Genomic DNA, 24,859 nt, shown 5'->3' with positions numbered 1-24,859 from the left:
GACAATTGAAGTACAATTTTTTAATAAAGATAATTACAAAAGATGGAAAAATCAGCTCATAAAGGCCAATTACTTCTTTAATAGATCAGTTTTTTGACATAATAACACATCAATTTTAAATACTATCACATAAAGCATGGTGGAGAAAAGAAATTTTGCTTCATAATTAGAAAACTCACAATAAAACTTGCCAAGAAAAACAAAAACAAAGCCATTTTGAAAATAAATACAGTCCATGCCAAAGTAGTATAAAATGAAGCCAGAAGTCTTCAAAAAGAAAAAACATTTTTCTTCCCAATATTTTCTCACTTTTTTATGGTTTCTGAAAGTTGTGAGACTCAAATTCAAGGATTGCTGAGCTGTTCTGATTTGGCTCTGTTAAAAGAGGCAATATGAAATATTAAAAACTGCACAATCTCAGTTTAAATGCAATGACCAATAGATCAGTCCTATGGTTCCCACCAAGAAACATGTAAGCTGGTAGTGCCTTGAGTTTTTGACTGACTGCCTTGACCTTCTGAGGGTTTTACAACCTATTCCAAGTCATCCTATGAAGGCTAACACAAAATTATGTGTGGCCAAGCATCTATATGCTTTCTGACAACAGAAAGCTCAATTATGGTCTTTTAAAAAATTATGTTATACTAGCCCAGTGATTCTTAAAATTTACCTGTCTTATAACACCAAAAAATCATGTATATAGAAATAAGAGCACCATGAAAGATGATGAGTGTCTATATAAAAGTTAATAGCAAAACAAGGCTTAGATAAATTATGTTCAAGAATATAAACTGACCTATTTTAATACATTCAGTTACAACACTGATTATTATTAGCTTTTGTAATTTTTTAAGGCATGTTACATAAATGAAAAACAAGCAAGTAAATGAAATATAAGCTAATGGTTAAGATACATATATACTGTCTTACTGCTACTGCTAAGTCACTTCAGTCGTGTCCGACTCTGTGTAACCCCACAGACGGCAGCCCACCAGGCTCCACCGTCCCTGGGATTCTCCAGGCAAGAACACTGGAGTGGGTTGCCATTTCCTTCTCCAATGCATGAAAGTGAAAAGTGAAAGTGAAGTCGCTCAGTAGTGTCCGACTCTTAGCGACTCCATGGGCTGCAGCCTACCAGGCTCCTCTGTCCATGGGATTTTCCAGGCAAGAGTACTGGAGTGGGGTGCCATTGCCTTCTCCATATTGTCTTACATACCATACTAAAATTCAGAGCATCTCATAACAACCTACTGATGATATTCCAGGTTTAGTTCAGTACTTCTCAAAGAATATATGTATACTCACCCCAACCCCAGTAAACATACTCATTATTTTTATAGCATATAAAAATTACTAGAAAAAGAATACAGCTTACCCTTTGGTATCTGTTTTTTCACCACTATTATCCTTGGATTTATCTTCCTCCTTAACATCTAAAAACAAAAATTGGGAAGAGATTAACACCTATTTTGAAATATAAAATGCATGTATTTTATTTTAAAATATATCTTACTTAAAATATAAAAAACTCCCATATACAATATTATTGTTCATGAAATCAACAACTAACTAAGCTTCTGAAGATGTACTAAATGACAGAGGTTCAATATCAATGCAACATTTGCAGTCCCGCCTTTGGGAACTTTGCCCTATGGGATCACAGCATTATAGGCAGGATATACACTATGAAGACATTCAGCCAACAGACATGCGCAAACACCATGGTAGATCAGGAAAGGCTATGACAAGTGACCTTTGAGAGGCATTCTGAAGAACAAATCACTTTTGAGTGGGAAAAGGGAAGAAGTACCTTGAACAGAGGGAAAGCTCAAAAGGACTTTGAGGCAACAAGGAATTAGGTTGGAAGGAAAAACTGCAAGACCAATTTGGCTGGAGTTTTGTGACAAGAGGACAGAATCAGTTAAGGTCAGAGACAAAACAGAAGCTAAATTCTATTGCTTATATAACCAATAGTTTTTTTTTTTTTTTTTTTAAATAATGGTTAGGCTGCTGCTGCTGTTGCTAAGTTGCTTCAGTCGTGTCTGACTCTATGCGACCCCATAGACGGCAGCCCACCAGGCTCCCCCATCCCTGGGATTCTCCAGGCAAGAACACTGGAGTGGGTTGCTTTTCCTTCTCCAATGCAGGAAAGTGAAAAGTGAAAGTGAAGTCGCTCAGTCGTATCCAACTCTTAGCGCTGGTACCCTTCTTTTCTAGTACCCTCTTTTCTTTCTTAAACTTTTTCTTTTGTACTGGGGTATAGCTGATTAACAATGTTGTGACAGTTTCAGGTGAACTGTGAAGGGACTTAGCCATACATATACACAGCCATTACTTTTTAAACCTTCACTATATAAGTATCAGAACTTTACCATTTTAATAAAAATTAACAAAATAGTAAGAGTAACACTATCCATTCAAGATCATTGAAACAAATTAGCCAAAATGTGGTAAATTTTTTCTTTAGATAAGCCAATGAATCAAAGTTGTGAGGCAATGATTATAATACAAACATATAGCAACATGTTTATTATGACATTTGTTTTGGCTTCTGGCTTTATTTTAGATATGTAAACAAAAGTGCCAAGTGTGGTTTGGGGAGGGATGAAGAGCAAAGAAATACTCCTAACTTTAGGTTCTGAACTAGACTTTTAAAAATGTTTTCTATGGTAGTATTTCTTTTATCTGTATGTTGCAAGATTTTAACAAATGCAAGACACTATAAGAAGAATTTCATTATTAAACTAAGAAATTTAAGTATCAATTACTATCAGCAACAGAAGTATTTAGGAACTAAATACTGAGATTAATCCACCACCAGGCCATTAAAGCCAGATCAAAAGGCACTCTCATTTTCAGCTAAAGCAGCAATGAAAGATAAGCACTCTAGTGCACCCACTTTCCCATTTGGAAGAAAAAGCATAGAAAGATAAAAGTTTAAAAAGCAAGAATAAATGCCAGAAAGGAAGACAAACAAACAAAAAATACAGAAAAGACAAATTGACAGAGAAAAGAAAAATACTAGAAAAATCCTACAGCTAAAGTTAAGTCCTTCTTACCTCAATCATAGCTGGAATCTCTGGATGTCAATCAGTACACAAGAGCAGACTGGAGCCATCATTGTAATACATTGGGAAGTTAAAATTATAAAATGATAGACAGAGAACAGTAGCCTATAGTGGAGTCAATCCACAAACAAAACAGAACTAGATGTGCAGACATGCTACAGATTCCAAACACTCTCTAGTAAAAAAAGAACACGAGAGCCAGCTTACTCACGTAACTTCAATATGACAGAAAAAGGATGTTGGCCCAGTACCTCTGAATCTGTTTTCCACATGCTACAGGGTCAAAATTAACAGGTCAACTAAAACCTGTGCTCCTCACCGTTACCTGCATATAGGTAGCAGGTATCCAGCAGGAAATGCACCAAGTACAAGAATTCAGGTATTTAAGATACTGCATTCTCTAGCCAAGAGCAGCTCAATCTAGCAGGGAGATATGTAAAGTTCCTAATGAGGTGTCATAATATGATGTGTTAAATAAAATGACTGAGATATGTGTAAGTGCTCTGGAAACTCAGATAAAAGATAACACACTCTGAAAGCAAATGCAATGCCCTAAATCATCTATTTTCTCAACAGACAAACTGACACATTTGCCTCAACAGACAAGACACATTTTTAAAGTTAAGACATCAGAAAGTATTGTCTCCTCCTAACCCAGCTCTCAAATCCCTTCCCATCTTTCCATCGCTTTTACGTTTCTTTCAAATTATAACAAAGTCTGTTCTCTGAGCCTTTTCAAAATGGTGAAACTGGTCTAAGGTTATATAATGTGAGTCTTCTTTTATGCTTTATTCTCATCAAATAAACTTACAGGCAGTTACAAATTAGCTTAGAATTTCCGCTCTGCTCATGGGCTACATATGGGTCTATAACCAGTCTGTTCTCTCACTCAGTCTAGATCACAGTGCAACGTTCAATATTTTAAGCCTATGTTGCCAAGAAGAGATAGTTTCCTATATTATAAAAGCAAATGTGACTAATAACATTTGGAGAGCTTTAACTAAAAGTTTACTTACATGGAGGGAAAAAAAGTCACCTATTTGTTTAGCATACTCACCTATTTCTGATACTCGTTTAAGTATTTCAGGATCTTATAAAAATTGCCTGGTTGCTCACTTTCAAAAACTTACAATTAAAACATCTATCAAAAAATAAATCTGACCTGCTTTTTTGTCCTCCGTTTCCTTCTTGTCTTCTTCGATTCTAGCTTTTTTTGCTCCTTTCTTATGATCAGTCACATTTCTACGACCGCCTTCTCCTTCGTCCTCAGAATCTGAGAACTCTTCATCACAAGCTATTCGTTTGTCTGATGCTCGAACTGACACATTAAAAGATTTTTAATAACATTTTGACAAAGGCAGTCACAGATTTTACAACTGTTAAGTGCATTGCTCTATAGAAGAACTAGCCAGTCATATTTAAAGTAAGGAAACAGATTTTAAGATTATAACTGAATGCATGGCTTGCTAAACATTGAAAATTTAGCTTTAATCTAGGAAGAAATAATTCAAAGGAATACGAAGAACATTAGAGGTTCTCATTAAAAAAAAAAAAAAAACTTTGGAGGAAAAAAATATTGCTTTCCTGATAGGAAGTAGGAGTGATGTCTTTAAATAAAAAGTAACCTTTTATTTCAGAGCTGAGAGGGGAAGGAGAGAAAATAAGAAATATCATTTACGTCAATTATGTTAGAATGTCTATACCATAATAGCATACTATTAGGCTAAAAGCTTACAAATCATATTAAGTGGAATTAGATGGTAGAATCAAACAGAAGGTGCTTAATGTTATTCAACTTACACTACACATAAGTGGTTAATTTGTAGAAAATGAAATTGCTGACACTCAAATCAGGCTCTGAGACAAAGGAAATTAAATCTACATAAGATTTAAAAAATGATGAAAACAGACAGTAATAATAGTGTGCTCATGAAAACAGGTGAAGTTCTTGGGCAACCAAAACCTTCAGTCTGTAGTGTGCTTTTAATAAACCAGAAAAATGTAACAGAATACACATCAAAGGACTATCTTACTAGAAATTCTCTTGTCTGGATCTTCTCCATCTTCATCTCCACTATCTTCATGAACTGCATCTTCTGGAATAGCTTGCATCTGGACGCCAGGTGCATGAGGCAACATGCGTAAATTTTCAAATAAACGCTGTCTAAATTACAACATGCATAGTTATTAGAAAAAATATTTTCTTTCAAGTTCCTTTTCAGTGAAAGAGGAAACATTAAGCAAAATAAACTGCATCTTTTATCTAGCTTAACCTAAGAATTAAAATCGTAACATTTACTGGGTACTGATACTTTACCTATTTTTAACCTGTTTAATCCTCAAAATTTACAAGGTAGATACTAAATTTCATCCCCCATTTCAAGGATGAGGAAATATAAGCATAAAGGCAAATTAACTTGCCAAATGTCATGGAGTGAGGGCACAAACCCAGGCCTGGGTACGAACAATGTCTCTCCAAACTCTATTTCTTAGAGAAAGGTTTATCAAATGTTTCAATGAAAATAAATTTCACTTTTGTGTAAAGCAAGAAAATATACAACTTATAGAGCCCTTTTCAACAAAAAAGTCCATTTTAACTAACAGAAAATGGAAGTATTTTTGAGCTATAATCTATTATACATTTTCCATCATTTTATAAAATTAAAGAAACCAACAATCTTTAAGGTTTCAAATACTTTTGACAAAAGGGAATACCTTATGTATAAAGTTAAACTGACCTACTGCACATGACTTTCTAAAAGCTTCAAAAGTTACATTAATAATTTTAATCAAATCAATTTAATGATGTCTTACTTTATCTTTTCCATATATTCTGGAGTGTTCTGGTTTGTCATGTTTGAAGGACTAATATGCAGTTTGAAGTCCGGTCCAAAATACTCAAAATAATCATTATATGGCAATTCTATTAAAAATAATGAAATAAAGTTACATATTAAAAGCTCAATCCATACACAAAATCCAGACTCAAGTTGTAAAATATTTCCAGAGAAAATACTTAAAAGTGAATACAAAATGAATTTAGTGGCTGCTCTCCTATTTACATAGTTTTGGAATCAACTCTAATGACCTAACCATCTTCTTCTACAAACAGACAGTTCATCCAATAAAGACATCACAATAAGAACACTTACCGTTGGGAATCTCACAATCAAGGGCAACTGCAGTCTCATATGTCCAACACCGAGCAACGTTGCGGATTGTGTATCCACCTCCCCCAAGCATCAGTAATGGTAAATTGAAAGTTTTTACAACTTCTACACATTTAGCATGACCTAAGACAAAGAAGATTTGGGTAACAATATATTTACACACTGTAACAGCTGGAAAAGAAAAATTTTTAAATATAAACAAAATTTTACTCAACCAAAATGGCTTTGCTAAATATTTAAAAAACAAATAATACATAAAAATTTTAAGAAAATTTCTAGTCTAAAACTTTTATCAAACACCTTTTACACAATATACAAAACTCATTAAGACATAACTGGCTATGTTAACAAGCGTACTTGATGGAAAAGTCAAGTATACAACTATATTAAGATTAAAATATAACACATTTTTATTAATGTGATATGAAAATCCTATGTTCATATAAGGTTACCTGGGGGGAAAAAATAAGTGAGGTTACAATGAAACATTAAGTACAACCTAATCTAAACTGATGTTTTGTTACCACTTTTCTCCACAGACATAAACAAAAAAATTACTTAAGACTATACAGGTTTCAGATCAGTTCAGTTACTCAGTCATGTCCGACTCTTTGCGACCACATGAATCGCAGCACGCCAGGCCTCCATGTCCATCACCAACTCCCAGAGTTCACTCAGACTCACATCCATTGAGTTGGTGATGCCATCCAGCCATCTCATCCTCTGTCGTCCCCTTCTCCTCCTGCCCCCAATCCCTCCCAGCATCAGAGTCTTTTCCAATGAGTCAACTCTTCGCATGAGGTGGCCAAAGTACTGGAGTTTCAGCTTTAGCATCATTCCTTCCAAAGAACACCCAGAACTGATCTCCTGCAGAATGGACTGGTTGGATCTCCTTGCAGTCCAAGGGACTCTCAAGAGCCTTCTCCAGCACCACAGTTCAAAAGCATCAATTCTTCGGCGCTCAGCCTTCTTCACAGTCCAACTCTCACATCTATACATGACCACTGGAAAAACCATAGCCTTGACTAGACAGACCTTTGTTGGGAAAGTAATCTCTCTGCTTTTGAATATGCTATCTAGGTTAGTCATAACTTTCCTTCCAAGGAGTAAGCGTCTTTTAATTTCATGGCTGCAGTCACCATCTGCAGTGATTTTGGAGCCCCCAAAATAAAGTCTGACACTGTTTCCACTGTTTCCCCATCTATTTCCCATGAAGTGATGGGACCAGATGCCATGATCTTCGTTTTCTGAATGTTGAGCTTTAAGCCAACTTTTTCACTCTCCTCTTTCACTTTCATCAAGAGGCTTTTTAGTTCCTCTTCACTTTCTGCCATAAGGGTGATGTCATCTGCATATCTGAGGTTACTGATATTTCTCCCAGCTTGTGTTTCTTCCAGTCCAGCGTTTCTCGTGATGTGCTCTGCATGTAAGTTAAATAAGCAGAGTGACAATATACAGCCTTGATGTACTCTTTTTCCTATTTGGAACCAGTCTGTTGTTCCATGTCCAGTTCTAACTGTTGCTTCCTGACCTGCATACAAATTTCTCAAGAGGCAAGTCAGGTGGTCTGCTATTCCCATCTCTTTCAGAATTTTCCACAGTTTATTGGGATCTACACAAAGGCTTTGGCATAGTCAATAAAGCAGAAATAGATGTTTTTCTGGAACTCTCTTGCTTTTTCCATGATCCAGTGGATGTTGGCAATTTGATCTCTGGTTCCTCTGCCTTTTCTAAAACCAGCTTGAACATCTGGAAGTTCACGGTTCATGTATTGCTGAAGCCTCGCTTGGAGAATTTGGAGCATTACTTTACTAGCGTGTGAGATGAGTACAATTGTGTGGTAGTTTGAGCATTCTTTGGGATTGCCTTTCTTTGGGATTGGGATGAAAACTGACCTTTTCCAGTCCTGTGGCCACTGCTGAGTTTTCCAAATTTGCTGGCATATTGAGTGAAGCACTTTCACAGCATCATCTTTCAGGATTTGAAATAGCTCAACTGGAATTCCATCACCTCCACTAGCTTTGTTCGTAGTAATGCTTTCTAAGGCTTAACTATAGGTTATTTTAGATAGTGGTATTATGGACACTTAACTTATTTATATTATTACTATTAAAAACAACTTTAACAAATTTCTTTGTATAGAAATCTAAATATAAAGTAAACCTAACATAAAAACAAAATATTTCATTTGGATGTCATAATTCAATAATCAATTACAAGTCACTAGTAACTTCTTATATTATCATCATTCAGGAACATAAGTCAACCTTTAAAGCAAGAACAAAATCCTTCAATTACAGAAGAAACTGATACATGTTGAATATTTGGAAAAATCAAAATAAGTACAAAGAAAAAAAACTACCTAAAAATCTATCATCTGAAGATGCTGCTGTTGTATTCAGTTGCTAAGTCATGTCCTACTCTTTGCAACTTCATGGACTGTAGCTCACCAGGCTCCCCTGTCCATGGGATTTCCAAGGCAAGAATACTGGAGTGGGTTGCCCTTTCCTACTCCAGGGAATGTTCCCAGTTTAAGGATCGAACCCATGAGTCTCCTGCATTGACAGGCAGATTCTTTACCATTGAGCTACCAGTGAAGCCTCATCATCCAAAGATAGTTTTTTTTTAAATATTCCCTTCCAATTCTTCCTAATTTTTAAAAGCTTAAAGTTTTCTTCATGTAACTATAACTGTGGGCATTTTCATTAAGTATTCAATAGTCACATTATATGAGTCACAACCCAATTTTTGTTACTGCAATTACAAAAATGCATGCTTCTTATAATAGGGGAAAGCCATTTGGGTATTTTTAAAGATGAAACAAACAAAAAATTAACTTAAAGACTTCTAAGTAAAGAAAGCTGGCTAAAAAAGGACATTTCCTTTTCCTTCATCTCAGAATCTGACAAAAATGATTATAAAGGGATTTTTCTAAAGGCTAAAACTTATAAAAATGAAGACTGGAGAACATACAATCGTAACAATATAAACGAAGATAGAAAGGAGACGGACAAGAGGTAAACTGACTTTAGCAGACCTGAGAAATCTGATTTGAAGCTGGCACTGGAAAAAGCTTGGAATCAAGTTTAAGCTTTGGGATTGCAAATACTTTTATATGCTTTATACAACTTACATTCTATCAGTCAGTCGAAATATAATGTAGATTTACAGTAAGAGTAAATGTTGTGGCTTATAGTTATGAAAGCTATTACTTTTACACACAAAGGCATTAGGGACTTTCAAAAAGTTAAGACAAGAAAAGTGACAAAGTAATGCACACTTTGAGGACATTAGATAGATTTTAAGAAGATCATATCCATTTTTGAGGAAACAGATAATTTCAAATCGTTCAACCTAATATAAGTAGAATAGATTGATTATCTAATAATTCTAATGCTGCCCGGCACAGGAGCCATCCTAATATTAAATAAAATAGTCTTTAAAATCTAAATTTAGTTGTTAATTTCCGTTTAAGCCAATAGTAAGTACTGGAAAAAGTTCTACCTGAGAATTCTTCACCTTTTATGAGCGAATTCAAGTAGAACATGAACTTGTTACCTAAAAGTTCACAAGGAAAACAACTCCAAATCTTGTACAATATCCATGATTAATACTACTAACCTACGTACGATAAATTTTCAAAACTTATAAAATATTTTCAGATTTATTCTTACACCCTAGCAGCTCATTCCATAATGGTGATCTTTACTTTGGTCTGGACCTCTATCACGTTGATTTTAACACTTAAAAGCAAAGAACAGCTCAATATTCTAACAGATCTACAGAGGAAATTCACCCAAACAAGAACAGGTCAGAAGGCTGTTCTTCAAGAAGGTAAAACTGATAGAAAACCTGATCCACCTTCATTTATTAATGAGTAACTGAGAAAACGAAGGAAATGACAAAATTGCACAGAAAAACAAGTTATGCAAAAGGAAAATTGAGTAAGCTGAACCATGCTTTAATGTTTTTGATGATGCCATAAACAATGACTACCATAACTAAAATTCTGGTCTAGATTTAAACCGCAAAAATGGGATACTGGAAGGGTAAATGCATGTGTTAGGGACACAGTGGTGACTCCCTTTTCTTTCACAATGGAAAGTAAATATACAAGGTTAAAATTAAGTTAAAAATAATAATACAGCTTGCAGAATTCCCGGGTGGTCCAATGGTTAGAACTCTTGGGCTTGCACTGCTGAGGGCCAGAGTTCAAACCCTGGTTGGGGAACTAAGATCCCATAAGCTGCACGGCATGGCCAAAAAAAAAATAAAAAAAGCTTGCATATTGTCTTAAGAAAGGTAAGCACCAAAAGAATCAACCAAAAATGTTGAAAATTATGCTAAGTGTAATATGTGGAATCTAAAAAACAAATGAGCAAATATAACTTAACAGAAATAGTTACAGAAAACAAGTAAGATAGTTGCAAGAGGGGAGAGAAACAGATGAAGGAGATTAAAAAGTACAATATAAATGAGACACAGGTATGAAATATAGTGTTGGGAATACAGTCAACAGCAAAATAATATCTTTGCATGATGATTGATGACAACTAGACTTATCATGGTTATCATTTGGAAATGTACAGATTATCAAATTACAATGCTGTGGACCAGAAAATAACTACTATAATGGTGCAGGTCAATTATACTTCAAAAACAAACAACAAACAAACTGACAGAAAAAGAGATCAGATTTGTAATTACCAGAGGTGGGGAGGGGATTAGATGAAGATAATAAAAAGATACAAACTTCTAATTAAAAGATAAATAAGTATGAGGGATTAAATGTACATGATGATGCAGATAATTAACACTGCTGTATATTATAAATGAAAGCTGTTAAAGACAGTAATCCTAAGGGTTCTCATCACAAAGAAAAATATACACATTTTCAATCTATTTCTTTAATGTTTTAACTATAGGAGATGATGAGTGTTCACTAAACCTTCTGTGTTAATCATTTCACGATGCTGAAATCATGCTATTGAAGTCAAATTATAATGTGCACCTCAAGCTTACATGGCTACATGTCAACTACATCTTAATAAAACCAGAATAAATAAATAAACAAATACAAGTTAAAAAAAAGAGAAGAAAATCACTGCCTTGGTTGGGACAGCAACAAGTCTTATAAAACTGCTCACATAAAAATGTATATATAAATTTGACAAAATAAAAGACCTAATTTACTGAAACTAGATTAACTGTAATTATATAAATCAATTTGAAATACATACATACATATGCCAAAAACCTGTAAAAAATATAAGACACATGTGGTTCCGTGTTAAGTAGCAGGTAAAAAAAGACAATTTTTATGGGAAGTTCTTAGGAAGAAGAAAATTTTTTTCTGGAGTATCACCCTTCAAATCGCTTACCTTTAACTGTCAAATTGAAGCAACCAAGTCTATCACCAGATAGGGAGTCTGCACCACACTGTAGCACCACAGCACTAGGCTGATACATCTCCATCACTTTTGAAATAATCTATGTATAAGGTAACAAATGTTAATATCTCTAAAAAACATTTTAGAATTCCTTTTCATTTTAAAAAATAGTAATACTTACAGGCTTAAATATCTGGCCATATGATTCATCATCTATACCATCTCTCATTGGAAAATTGACAGCATAGTATTTGCCTTTTCCTGCACCAATATCCTAAAATACATAGTGTAAGTAGATCTTAGAGAATACATTATAATAAAAAGTTTGACATATTTAATTATTCAAATATTTTAAAAAGATTTAAAAGAGTAGGTAACAAACCCAATTCTGAATTCATCTTATAGGCTGAGAGAGGAAATAATATAGAATAAGTATGTATTTCAACATTTATGGATATTTATAAAGCTGAAAAGAACCAATTCTAGTTAATCTGTAATGATTATTTTGGGGAGGAAAGAAATTTAACACAGTTAAGGGCAGTTTGAAATTAAATATTAACTCAAGAAATTTGTCATAAACAAAATACACAAGACAAATTTACCAGTCAAACTGTAGGAAATTCAAACTCTGAGCCAAAGAACCCTCCAGGACAGGGTTGTCCTGCATTGTCTCTAATGCAAAACCGTTTCTTGTGGCTCACAATCTGGTATGAGTTGATTAATACTGGTAAGACTTTCTTGAAGTTTTAACAGCTACAGACTAAAACACTGAAATCTGTCTTATTTAACTAGGCTTGAAATAAATTTTGTTTCTACTTGTTAAAAAAGTATCACTCAAGGCATTAATACCTCCCAAAAGAAGCAAAAGAGAGAAACTGAGTTCCAGCTACACACATACAAAACATATATACTTATTTTATTAATTATAATTTATGCATGTGTAAATCTATGTTTATGTATATGTGTATATATGTACACACACAATGAATAGTTGATTTTTGAACAACACTGGGGTATAAACAACAGCATAGTTGAAAACTTGAGTTTAACATTACAGTCTGTCCTCCATATTTACAATTCTGCATCTGTGGATTCAATTAACTGCAAATTGTGTAGCACTGAAGTAATTACTTAGTGAAAAAAGTCCCTCAGAAGTTCATAACCTGTGTTGTTCAAGAGTCAACTGTATAATTTTAGAAGAGATGGTAGAGACATTTCTCATTACAATTGACCTGTTTTACACAACAAAGGTTTGAATGGTGGGTCCACTTTTGTGCAGATTTTTTTTCCAATAAATGTATTAGAAAATTTTTCTGGAGGTTTGAAACAACATGAAAAAACCTGCATGTGAACTGCACTTAGAAATATTTTTGAAAATTAAGAACAAAGTATGTCATGAATGCATAAAATATATGTAGATGTACAAAATATGTTAATTGACCATTTATGTTATCATGAAGGCTGTTAGTATTCCTGCTTTTGGGGACTCAGTCATATGCAGGTTTTCAATTGCAGGACAGTCAGCATCCCTGATCCCCTTGTTTTTCAAGGGTCAATTGTATAATGTCTCAATATATATGAATCTTTAGGATTACTAATACAAACACATGTTATTCCCTTTTTTCTCATGGAACAATCTCAGCTTGAATCCATTTTTTAAAGAGCATAGTTTACCCTTTACCCTTCAATGTTAGAGTTGTTATGATCCAACTTTTGATGAAAAAGCATGAAATTACACACACACTCCCACAATTTTTCTTAAAGAATCTAAATTTTTATATAACTAAATACAAACTAAACACATATGGACAAACTAAAATGCTGTAAATCCTGAGACTTCTGTAGTAAAAAAACACAGTTGGAATACACATTGACACTAAGATTTCAGAATACAGAAAGTTGGTTAGCACTTCTCACTCGAGTTAAAGGTGAATTAAAAGCACTTCTCACTCACAGTTCAGAACTGCGGCCCTTATTGGACCAAGTTTTATACCCTCCGTAACTACTACTACACCTACGACGACTACTACTACTACTAATCACACCTTTGTTTTTTTTCTTCCATCTACAGACTACTGATCTAATAATAATGCAAGCATAGTTTTAACAACGATCTAAGCTCACAGTAGACTTCTTTTCTGATTTAGAATGAATTCTCAGGTAGAAATGGTAATGTTTACTAAATTATATAATACTTGAACTTCATGAAAGTCCAAATACAACAACACGTACAATGTAGGAAACTGATTTTAGTTTCCTAAACTTGGGGATATCTTTTAATACCTAAAGGGAAAAGAAATGTGACATTTCATAGGAGTATAAAATCTTGAGAGGAAAAGAGATGTTGAAAGTCATTTTCAATCTTTAAAACACACATTTTCCAGTATCTTCCAACTTCAAACAATTCTAAGTACTGTTAGAAATTAAACAGAGGCTTCCACTGCCATTTCTGAGATGAGTTAAAATTACACTGTCTTGCAGTGTAATTTCTTTAAGCTTAAAGCTGGGAAAGTTTTTGCTTAATTTCCATCAGAGTGCAATGGTTATAGACAAATTCTACTGGTTTAGAGCAGTGGTTCTTGAATTTTAGTGTGCAGAATAGAATCATTCAGAATTTCTGGAGTCTGAGAATATGTGCTTTTAAGTTCTCCAGTATAACTGACTCTGCTAGTTTAAGGATCATTGGGAATCACTGGTCTGTAAGATAAGACCAAGTGGGTAAAGGCACTGGATGAGCTACCAAGGCAAGAAAGAACTGAAAATATAAATTATTTTAAAAGCCACATAATTTAAACTGAAATAAATGAAACAAATGACCTCCTACCCACTTACGGGTAAAGAAAAGTTTCATCATCTGCACTCTTACTGAAAGAACACAACCTTGTGATCAAACAATTAAATCATATATTTGAAGACTACTTTAAGCCCACTCTAAACTTTTGGTTGTTAAACTCTAACATAAGGACATATCACAGACTTAAAACTTACCTTAACATAATAGTTTAGGACTAATGTTGAATGGCATGCTAAAAGAAATCTCCCATATAATACAGCTAAATTAAAAGCAGCTGACCCTCCCCACAAAGGCCTATAGAGTAAAAAGATGAGAATAAAATGGAAATGGTAAACAAATTTTTTGCTTTGAGTTAAATGTATACTGATATGTATTTCTTTAGTGTTTTTAAAGTTCATGTTTTCTGTGCCTTTTCATTTGTAGACTTTATTCCTCAATAAAAATCTTTTTGTTTAAAAAAAAAATAAAAGCAGCTGTATAAATTTTTGAATAAACTTCAATGTGCTTGTAGTTTGGTTCAAAAATCAAAACCTCTAGTGAAGCAAAAAGAAAAAAAAAGGTGGGGGGGACTTCAAAGCACTAAATGAAAGAAGATAACAGAAATATAATAGAAATAAATGTGCTTAATATATAAATAGGCAGGCAGGATAAGCTATGATATTCTTTTTCTCCCTAAATTGCGAGGGAGTTGGGGGATAGAAATGAGGGGGGAGAGAGGGAAGCCTAAAGAAAAAAAGAGATTAAAGTCTGAGTAATTAAAGACAAATCACAAAAAGAGGGCAATACAAAAACCTTAAAAAGACTCTAGTCAATTATTTTATCCCACCAATCTTTATGTTCAATAGCAATATAGGCTACAATCAAGTAGGGTTTGATGATTCAAACTTAACATCAAAAAAACTGCTTCATGCTTTGTGGATGTTCCAAAGTATTTATTGAACCAAATAAAAAGTTCAGCAAAAGAAAGCCCTTAAAGTTATTGAATTTTTGCTTATAGTCAGCAAAAAAGTGAATTACAACAACATTACAGCACATAAAAATGACTTAATCTTTCATATAAGCTTCAAATTAATGATCCAGAAAAATATTAGTTCAGGTGTAAGATTACTAACCTCCTCTAGGTTCATCTCATAACATTTAATCAGACAGAATTCAATCTTACCCTTAAGTCTCCTGTTCCAGGAAAGTATTCCCCATACTTATGGAATGATACAGTCATTACACGATCTGTTGTATAAAAAGCCTCCTCAACACCATCACCATGATGGATATCAATATCAATATATAAGACTCTCTGATGATACCTGCAAACAAAGCCATAAGTTTTCAATAAGGTTTTAAGACAGGAAGAACTACCATAGATTTAGACACCTGTTTTTGAGCTCCCACATTCCAGAATGTTTAATCCCCTTTCTTTTCTTTACTTCTAGCCTAAGAGACCATTCAAAGAGACCACCCTCAAGTCAGAGTTTGAACCTCAGATCTTATAAATCTTCTCTTTACAACCTTTATATCTAGGTAAGAAAATGTATTTACTTTCTGAAATATCTCTTATTCTGCTTTGAAAACATAGTGCATGTTTCTATATATTCATAATTAAAGATTACACCTTAGTTACAATTGCTACTGTAAAGCATCTCACATCTCTCTAGTACATCTTTAGTATTATAAAATAGGGTGTGACACAGTTCAAATGCAGACAATGGCTTCTGTACAGTCTTTGAGAACATATTTTTTTTTACATTTTTAAATGACTGAAAATATAATCAAAAACATTAATTTCATATGTGACAATTAAATGCAATTTAAATTTCAATGTCTTTACTGCTACTGCTACGTCGCTTCAGTCGTGTCTGACTCTGTGCGACCCCATAGAGGGTAGCCCACCAGGCTCCCCCATCCCTGGGATTCTCCAGGCAAGAACACTGGAGTGGGTTACCATTTCCTTCCCCGATACGTGAAAGTGGAAAGTGAAAGTGAAGTCGCTCAGTCGTATCCGACTCTTAGCAACCCCATGGACTGCAGCCTACCAGGCTCTTCCATCCATGGGATTTCCAGGCAAGAATACTGGAGTGGGGTGCCACTGCCTTCTCAATGTCTATAAGTAAAGTGTTAACAAAATATGGCCATGCTTGTTTGTTCACTATTCTCTATGGCTTCTTTTTCTTTCCAACTGAATGGCTGTGACAGAAACCACAAGCTTCTCATCACTTGACAGTGCTGCTTGGAGAACGACCAATCACAGCGGAATCCGAATGCATTTTCAGAGTCACAAGTATCATCATTCTGGACATCTTATGTTAGTGATAACTCATGTCAAAACAAGAAATAAAGAAAGTGAATGTCATATATCATCCTTTCAAGGCACAAGGAAGTGATGATTTTTATGGAATTAGATGGTATAGTACTATTATTCATTTTACAATACTACCACAGCCATGTTAAAAGAATGTAATACATACAGGCTGACAAAACAAGACTAAGCCCTCACAAGAATATCCTCAACTCACAGGAAAGCAACATTCAGAAACTTAGAAAACAATGTCTCATCATAGACTTTCTATAAAATAATAAAATAAAAATAGCGTGTAACGGGCTTCCTTCACAGCCCAGTTTGTAAAGAATTCGCCTGCAATGTGGGAGACCTGGGTTCGATCCCTGGGTTGGGAAGATCCCCTGGAGATGGGTATAGCTACCCACTCTGGTATTCTGGCCTGGAGAATTCCATGGATTGTATAGTCCATGGGGTTGCAAAGAGTAGGACACGACTGAGTGACTTTCACACAGCGTGAACAGTGTCTGAATGGCTCAAAAGCTGTTTGCTGTTAATTAAATCAAGTTTGTACCAGTTGAAGAAATGTGTCCAGAGAAACTGAACTAAGCTTGTTGACTACTAGCATGCAGGCAAGAACTACTGCTCTGAGATGAAGACACAGGAACCAACACCAACAGTGAGTTAAAACAAGGCAAATGATTTCAAGTGGTTTTCCTGGCTCTTTATTAGTCAAATAACACAGCTCAGTTGTTTATTGAGTCAATATCTAATTTTAAGTGACTGAAAAATCAGCCTTTATAAATAGCATGCATGGAATAACTTCAGGCAAGAACATTTTCAATTTGAGAAAAATACCAATTTGTTACAATCTTAAGTAGAATCGGCTAAGATGTGTTATCTAATGAGAGTTAAAAAAAAAAAAGTCTAACTTTGTAAATCTCCAAAATCACAAATACCTCTATAGATCTTTCTCTCCAACTGACAGTCAAGAAAAACTTTAAAACTGATTCCTTTAGCAATTTAGAGATAGAGATAATTATATCCATTAGTAGAGAACAAAACCTCCTTTAGCAATTTAGAGATAGAGATAATTATATCCATTAGTAGAGAACAAAACCTCACTCTATGAGGGAGCTAGGCAGTGAACTGGTCACATTCAACAGGTAAACAAATTTCAACACAGGTTTCAAATTTTTTTCTTGAAAAGTTAAAACTTACAAAATGTTAAAACACAAACTTCAGGTCACGTCATTTTTTTTCAATAGTTAGAACTACATCTCCAATCTAAACTGTCAAGCTACTTCTAATACTTTTAGGAAGGTACTTAATAAACTCTCAGACATTAATATGCACTTCTCATTCTTAATCATACAAGAACTAGCCAAATTTCCTACATTTTTACAATGGTTTAGAATGAATCTGTACATGATTTATTAACTATTTTCAACCCATTGTTCACGTTTTAAAAAAGGCAGTTTTTTATTATAAATTAAAACACTTTTTACAGGAAAAATGTCAAACACAATGAACTTACTTTAGTAATTCAAGGATGGCAAGCACAATATCATTAACATAACAGAATCCTGATGCTTCTGATTTCTTAGCATGATGTAATCCTCCAGCCCAGTTAACAGCCATATCAGTTTGTTGTCTGTTTAATTTCACAGCACCAGCTAACAATTAAAGATAGGAGAAATTTTTAAATGTTCAAAATTAAAAGTTACTATAACTAGAGAAAAGCCCTAGAGGAAAGAGGATGTCATGCATAAGCAAATGAGTATAAAATCATAGGAGGATCACTGTCATGGGCACTAACAGTTTCTCTTTAGGTAAATATTTTCCTGTAGCTGTGATCTGGTTAAATCAGAGCACATAGTTGGAAAGCGGTAGTGACAATGGTAGCTAGAAGAAAGGGAGGAAAAAGAAGTCTGTAAGTGAAAATGCAACTGAAGTAAAAAGCTGCAAATAAAAAGTTTGTGACATTATGATCACAAAACTGGGGGGGGGGGGGGGGGGGGCCGCGCGCCACTGAAAACAACTGTAACTGTAAACAGCTATACGCATACTATACGCATACTATACACATACTGCTTTTGTTACGAAAATCAGCCACTATTAAAGCTTGTTTCAAACAAACATCTCAAAAAATACACACAAGTTTAAATCAACTTTTAAATTTGACGAAATCAAGACACTTACCAACTGAGCCACCAGTTGAAAGCTGACAAAATTCAAAAAGTCCATCAAACACTGGACAGTCCTCTCCGACATTAACTGTGGAAGACGGATTTCATTAATTTCAATCCATTCTGTGAATCAATGAAAGCCTTTTCTTACAAAAACTATATCCTAAAAATAACATTTGTTTGATGCATTCATAAAATATGCATATCACAGTAGTAAAGTATGCAATTTTATCCAAGGCAGTTAAAATATTTTATCTGAAATACTGCCACCAATTCTTAACATGATTATTTGTGGAAAATATCTGCTTTTTAAACAAATCAATAGCTATCAAAATAGAAAAGGTATTTGGTGTTATTTAATTAAAATATGAGGTTAAATTTCCTAGGCATTTCTCCTTAAATATACAACAGTAAATTAATAAAAATCCTAAAAAGTTTAAATTTAAGTCCAATTGCTTTATGATTTACATTCTTTAAAACTACTTTAAGTATACAGAACATCCATAACTTTGAAATGTACTGATTACCAAAAAAGTATAACAGTTGGTTGCCCACATCCATGGTTAATGTTAATCTTAAAAGATGGTTAAGAATTAACTAAGCTCCTAACAGCCAAGATGCAGATGAGAGAGACTTATGCACAAGGAGACAACACATGCATATAGATACACAGCACATCACAACGTATTTAGCTTCTCAGTACTGAGAGGACGAAATGGACATAGATCGTACAACCCATTCTCAGTTCTCCTCACCCCTCAATTTATATCCTCTTCAAGAAAAAGGGTCATTACTTTGTATAGCTTTGCACATCCTTCATTTATTTTAACGTATACATTTTAGCTTCCTGCTCTTCAGATATGACCATTATCTTAATACAATTCAGAATTACGTAAATTTAAAACCAATCCTGTTAGTTCATTTTATCTTAGGGCTATGACTTAATCTAAGCCTAAATCCCCACTGAAAAAACAGGGGCAAATAATATCTATTAATATTTGTAATACAACATTTTATTGAATCAAATTTGAGATAAATAAAACGTACATCAAATTCTATGAATTTATAAGATGTCTAGCAACTATACTTAATTTAGTATTACTGAACAAACAATACTGTTTTCTTTTAACAAAATCATTACTGAAGTCCATCAATAAAAACATTGGAATGAACTCCAGTATCAAGCTTTAAAAAACACTGTTCTAGTCATTTTAGAAAGACATCTTGCACTCTATCTTCTTGCATTCAATCTCTTATAATAAAATATCTACAAAATAGAACACTGTATAGAAGAGAATCAAAAGCTTCATTGATACAGCAAAGGAAAATACAGATATACATACAATTGTCCCTTGGTATCAACAAGGTATTGTTTTTAGGACCCAGATGATACCAAATTCTGGGGATGCTCAAATCCCTTATACAGTATTTTCATACAACCAATGGAACATCCTCCCATATATTTAAATCATCTCTGATTACTCTCAATACTTAATACAATGATAGCTGTATTAAGTTGAATTAAGTTGTATTAAGTTGAAAGTAGATAGTTGTAATGGAGAAGGCAATGACAACCCACTCTAGTACTCTTGCCTGGAAAATCCCATGGACGGAGAAGCCTGGTAGGCTGCAGTCCATGGGGTCGCTAGGAGTCAGACACAACTGAGTGACTTCACTTTCACGCATTGGAGACGGAAATGGCAACCCACTCATATTCTTGCCTGGAGAATCCCAGGGATGGGGAGCCTGGTGGGCTGCACACAGTCGGACACAACTGAAATGACTTAGCAGCACCAACAGATAGTTGTAAATGCAATGTAAACAGTTGCCTACAAGAGGCAAATTCAAGTTTTGCTTTTTTGGAACTTTCTGGAATAGTCTGGATTAAAGCACACAAATAAAAGACAAGAAATATACACACCAGACTAATGCCAAAGTACAGTCATATTTTTAAAAGCAGGGGAGTGAGGTTTCCCTACCAACATCCACTATCTCAAAGTTAACACAAACCAAAACAAAGAGCAAAGAACATCCAAATAGCTCTTTGGCAGTTTGGCAGACCAATAAGCTTCAGGTAGGCTGCTTTTTGTTTGTTTGTTTGTTTGTTTTTTAAGCAGTTTTAGTATTGTCATATGGACTTTTAAAAATAAATAAACAATTAAAATAATTAGATCAGGAAAATATCTAGATTTAGGTAACTCTAATTGCAAGTTCTGAAAGTACTTATTTATACTTATCACTACTAATATATACTTTTAACATAGAAACGTACATCTCTGCATCTGCTTACTATACTCAGACATGTTATCTGGTCTTATTGAACGTAGAAATTTGATGTACTCATCACTGTGGTATTTTGTCATTTCTTCAGCAGTGGCTTTATGGGGCCTCTGTGAAGAAAAATAAATGTCAGAATTGTGGAATTACAACTGGTTAGATCAGGGTTACCAAACACAAAGTATACAATGTCCCCTACCACTATGCTCAAAAGAACTAGGTCTGCCAGAATAAAAGAGATAAATTTCAAAGCAAATCCAAATTTATACATGTGTGTTTCAGAAAGCAGTAATCAATTTCAAAAACAATATTCCTTTAAAAAGGATTACACAGGTCTAACACCAACTATGAATTAATCACTCCTTTTCTTTTAGTGGAAATGGGTCAATCCTTCTAAAGACAAACCCATGTGCAAAAACTCTACTTTCTAACATTTTTTATCATAAACCTTCTGCTCCATAGCCAGTAATTTCATCACTGACCATTAATTTTTAGGAAGGTTGAGACTCATCCAGGTAAAATGAGACTCATTTTCTATTAGTTCACAATCTCTCTTCCTTTTCCTTTGACTATCCTAATCATCCTTGCTCCTAGGAAGTTCACTTCATTTATGACACCCTTCTTCCACAAGGCTTCCTGAATGCAATTCCTATTCAACTCCTCTTCTCTAAATGTCTATGATCTCAAAGAAAGATGCTTACACATATTGCCCAACTCTGTTCACTGCTCCAAGCCGTCCTATTCTCACCCAACAGACAGGAATTGTTGCATCTTCTATCTGTTTATCTACATTCTTATCTTTTCTGCACAACAGACACTTTACATGCTTACTAATACAGTGTTTCATATGCCAACAAATATTTGTATGATTAATTTTCTACCTAATTCTTTTGTAATAGTCCCAGATCAACTCTTCAGCAGCGTAGACAGGTCAATAATTATTTTAACAAAAATATTTAGTATGCTAAATTGAATTGGTCTCTAGTTATGGGAAAACCTGGGGGAGGGAGACTGTTTTTTTTAAATGGTTGAAGGAAAAAGGGAAAAAGGAGGCCACAGCTCCCACACTCTCAAGTTCTCTCTGAAAACTGAAACAAAGAAAGAGGACTTTCTGTTTCCTTCCAGTCCTTTTCATCTGCTAAATGCCCTCCAACTTTGAAAACAATTCAAAGCAATGGTAAAAAACAAAGAAAACTGAATATTTACCAAAAGGTATACTCACATATATCTCCATTTTTCTATATAAGCCATAATTTAGCAGCAAGTTATGGGTCATGCGGATCCTATGAGGTTTCATGGGATGACCCTGTCCGTAATAATAATTTCCAATATCACCTAAAAAAGGAAAGACAAAATGAACAATACAGACAAGAGAATCTTAATGAACTATTTATTGTTCACTATTAGAAGATGTCATCTAAATAAAATAAGCTTTATTTAAAATATTAAATAATGATATTAAATTCTGCAACTCTCAAAGTATTAGAAAACCAAGATACTATGCATGTTTTTACACTCTGAGGACTCCATCAATACATTATGTTTGTTCAAATATTAAGGCAAGCAAGCTTTTCTGATTTTTAGTCTACTAGAAGTTTGGGATTAGCATAAATAAAATACTCTACTCAAGTTATAAAAAGGAGTTACTGTTCCTTAAAGTGACACCTGCTTTTAGTATTCAATGGAAAATTCAGATGCGTAAGGTACATAAGGAGTTTCACGAGTATGATTTATTCCTTCTTAGATGATTCACTGGCATCCTCAAATCCTATACAGGTGGTATTACCGTGGCTGAAATGTTTTATACATCCATATCAGTCAATAAGGAATTTTGGTAACTGAAACTGGGATCCTAAATAAAGTTTTGTTATGACATACTTACTACATTTTTCAGGCTACTGAGGATATTTTGCCTCATTCTTCATGATTAAAAAGTTATAATTCCTATCTTTTTATGATATCTCACATTCCAGGTCTTAACAATTTACACATAAGGTTTACTTTAAATAACACCAAAAACCCAGATTTTTGCCTACCAAATTCCAATAAAATTAATACTTTTAGGTAGGTAAAGAGCCAGTGTTTCTATAATAAAAAGTGTTAAGGATGCCACTTAAATATACACCATTTTTCTAATGCAATGGGCAATTTTTTCAACAATGTTTATCAGAAATTACTTTCAGTACTAATTCTAGTTTTTAAATAACCAAGTCTAAAATCTGAGCCAATCTGATTGCAATGGTTTGAACTCACCTTAAATAAATATAATAAACACTAAAGAATGATGTTTACTCCCCTTCTAGATCAAAAATATCTTTCAAAATCCTGCCTAAATACACACTTTTTTTGGTTTGTTTAACAACACTGGAATTCAAAAATTTCTGCTTCTCTCTTCCATATATTTTAATAGTAGTCCAGGATGAACATTCACTTTTGTAACATTATAACATATTCATTTCTACTACTACTACTAACTGATTTTGTTGGTGCTGCACCTTTAATTTATTTAACTCTTCATCTTGAAAACAAGCTTTCCTCTGAAAACAATTCATATATACACATGGTCAACTTTTCTTAATCTGTGCCAACAATAAAGCTAAGACAATACAGACAAGTAGCAAAGCAGAGCTATGGGGAGAGTACAGGAAACTAACAGCTAATTTCCTAGCTGTAAATTGTCATGATGTCTGCTTTACATCATGACAACACTAAAGTTCCTTGAAAGCATCCTGGTCTCAGTGAATTCTTAGATATGGAAAGCTCACTAGATTTACAAAGTATCACGGGCCTAAATTAATGCAAGGAAGGTATTTCTAAGTTATCATCCCTACTAAAGGAGATAACAAGAATAAAAATAAAGATTCTCTAGCTTCCCAGGTGGTACAGAGGTAAAGAATCCACCTGTCAATGCAGGAGACGCAAGGGGTGCAGGTTTGATCCCTGGGTCAGGAAGATCCCATAGAGTAGGAAATGGCAACCTACTGCAGTATTCTTGCCTGGAAAATCCCACGGACATAGGAGCCTGGTGGGTTACAGTCCATGGGATCGCAAAGAGTTAGACACAATCGAGCAGCTGAGCACATACAGTCTTCACATAACTTCCATCTTCTCTGTGTAAAAATTATCAAGATGAAATGTCTCTAATATCTACCATATCTTAAGATCAAATACTCTAGCTATGTACATACTGAGAATTCAATAAAAAGCTATCACTAATCTAATAATTAAAAGATGCTTGCTCCTTGGAAGAAAAGTTATGACCAATCTGCTGCTAAGTCGCTTCAGTCGTGTCCGACTCTGTGCGACCCCATAGACGGCAGCCCACCAGGCTCCCCCGTCCCTGGGATTCTCCAGGCAAGAACACTGGAGTGGGTTGCCATTTCCTTCTCCAATGCATGAAAGTGAAAAGTGAAAGTGAAGTCGCTCAGTCGTGTCCGACTCTTAGTGACCCCATGGACTGCAGCCTACCAGGCTCCTCCATCCATGGGATTTTCCAGGCAAGAGTACTGGAGTAGGGTGCCACTGCCTTCTCCAATGACCAATCTAGATAGCATGTTAAAAAGCAGAGACATTCCTTTGCCAACAAAGGTCTGTCGAATCAATGCTATGGTTTTTCTAATAGTCATGTATGGATGTGAGAGCTGGACTATAAAGAAAGCTGAGCGCCAAAGAATTGATGCTTTTGAACTGCGGTGTTGG

The 24,859-nt window shown here is 34.4% G+C and overlaps 1 protein-coding gene across 1 annotated transcript in view; it reads right to left on the bottom strand.

Moving 5' to 3' along the window:
* Positions 1-24,859, bottom strand: part of HDAC2 (histone deacetylase 2) — a 35,193-nt gene continuing 10,334 nt past the window's right edge. Inside the window, exons 2-14 of the mRNA NM_001075146.1 lie at positions 22,383-22,495; positions 21,156-21,273; positions 18,897-18,971; positions 18,232-18,370; positions 15,585-15,726; positions 11,810-11,902; positions 11,620-11,728; positions 6,221-6,361; positions 5,883-5,991; positions 5,102-5,232; positions 4,231-4,386; positions 1,376-1,433; positions 1-375 (exon numbers count right to left, since the gene is read on the bottom strand). Of these exons, the coding sequence (NP_001068614.1) occupies positions 345-375; positions 1,376-1,433; positions 4,231-4,386; positions 5,102-5,232; positions 5,883-5,991; positions 6,221-6,361; positions 11,620-11,728; positions 11,810-11,902; positions 15,585-15,726; positions 18,232-18,370; positions 18,897-18,971; positions 21,156-21,273; positions 22,383-22,495 (1,415 nt within the window). The 3' untranslated portion in view covers positions 1-344. The remainder of the gene's footprint in view (positions 376-1,375; positions 1,434-4,230; positions 4,387-5,101; positions 5,233-5,882; positions 5,992-6,220; positions 6,362-11,619; positions 11,729-11,809; positions 11,903-15,584; positions 15,727-18,231; positions 18,371-18,896; positions 18,972-21,155; positions 21,274-22,382; positions 22,496-24,859) is intronic.

Source organism: Bos taurus, chromosome 9 (genome assembly GCF_002263795.3).
Source record: "Bos taurus isolate L1 Dominette 01449 registration number 42190680 breed Hereford chromosome 9, ARS-UCD2.0, whole genome shotgun sequence".
NCBI lineage: Eukaryota > Metazoa > Chordata > Mammalia > Artiodactyla > Bovidae > Bos > Bos taurus.
This window is presented reverse-complemented; position numbering and strand designations above follow the sequence as displayed.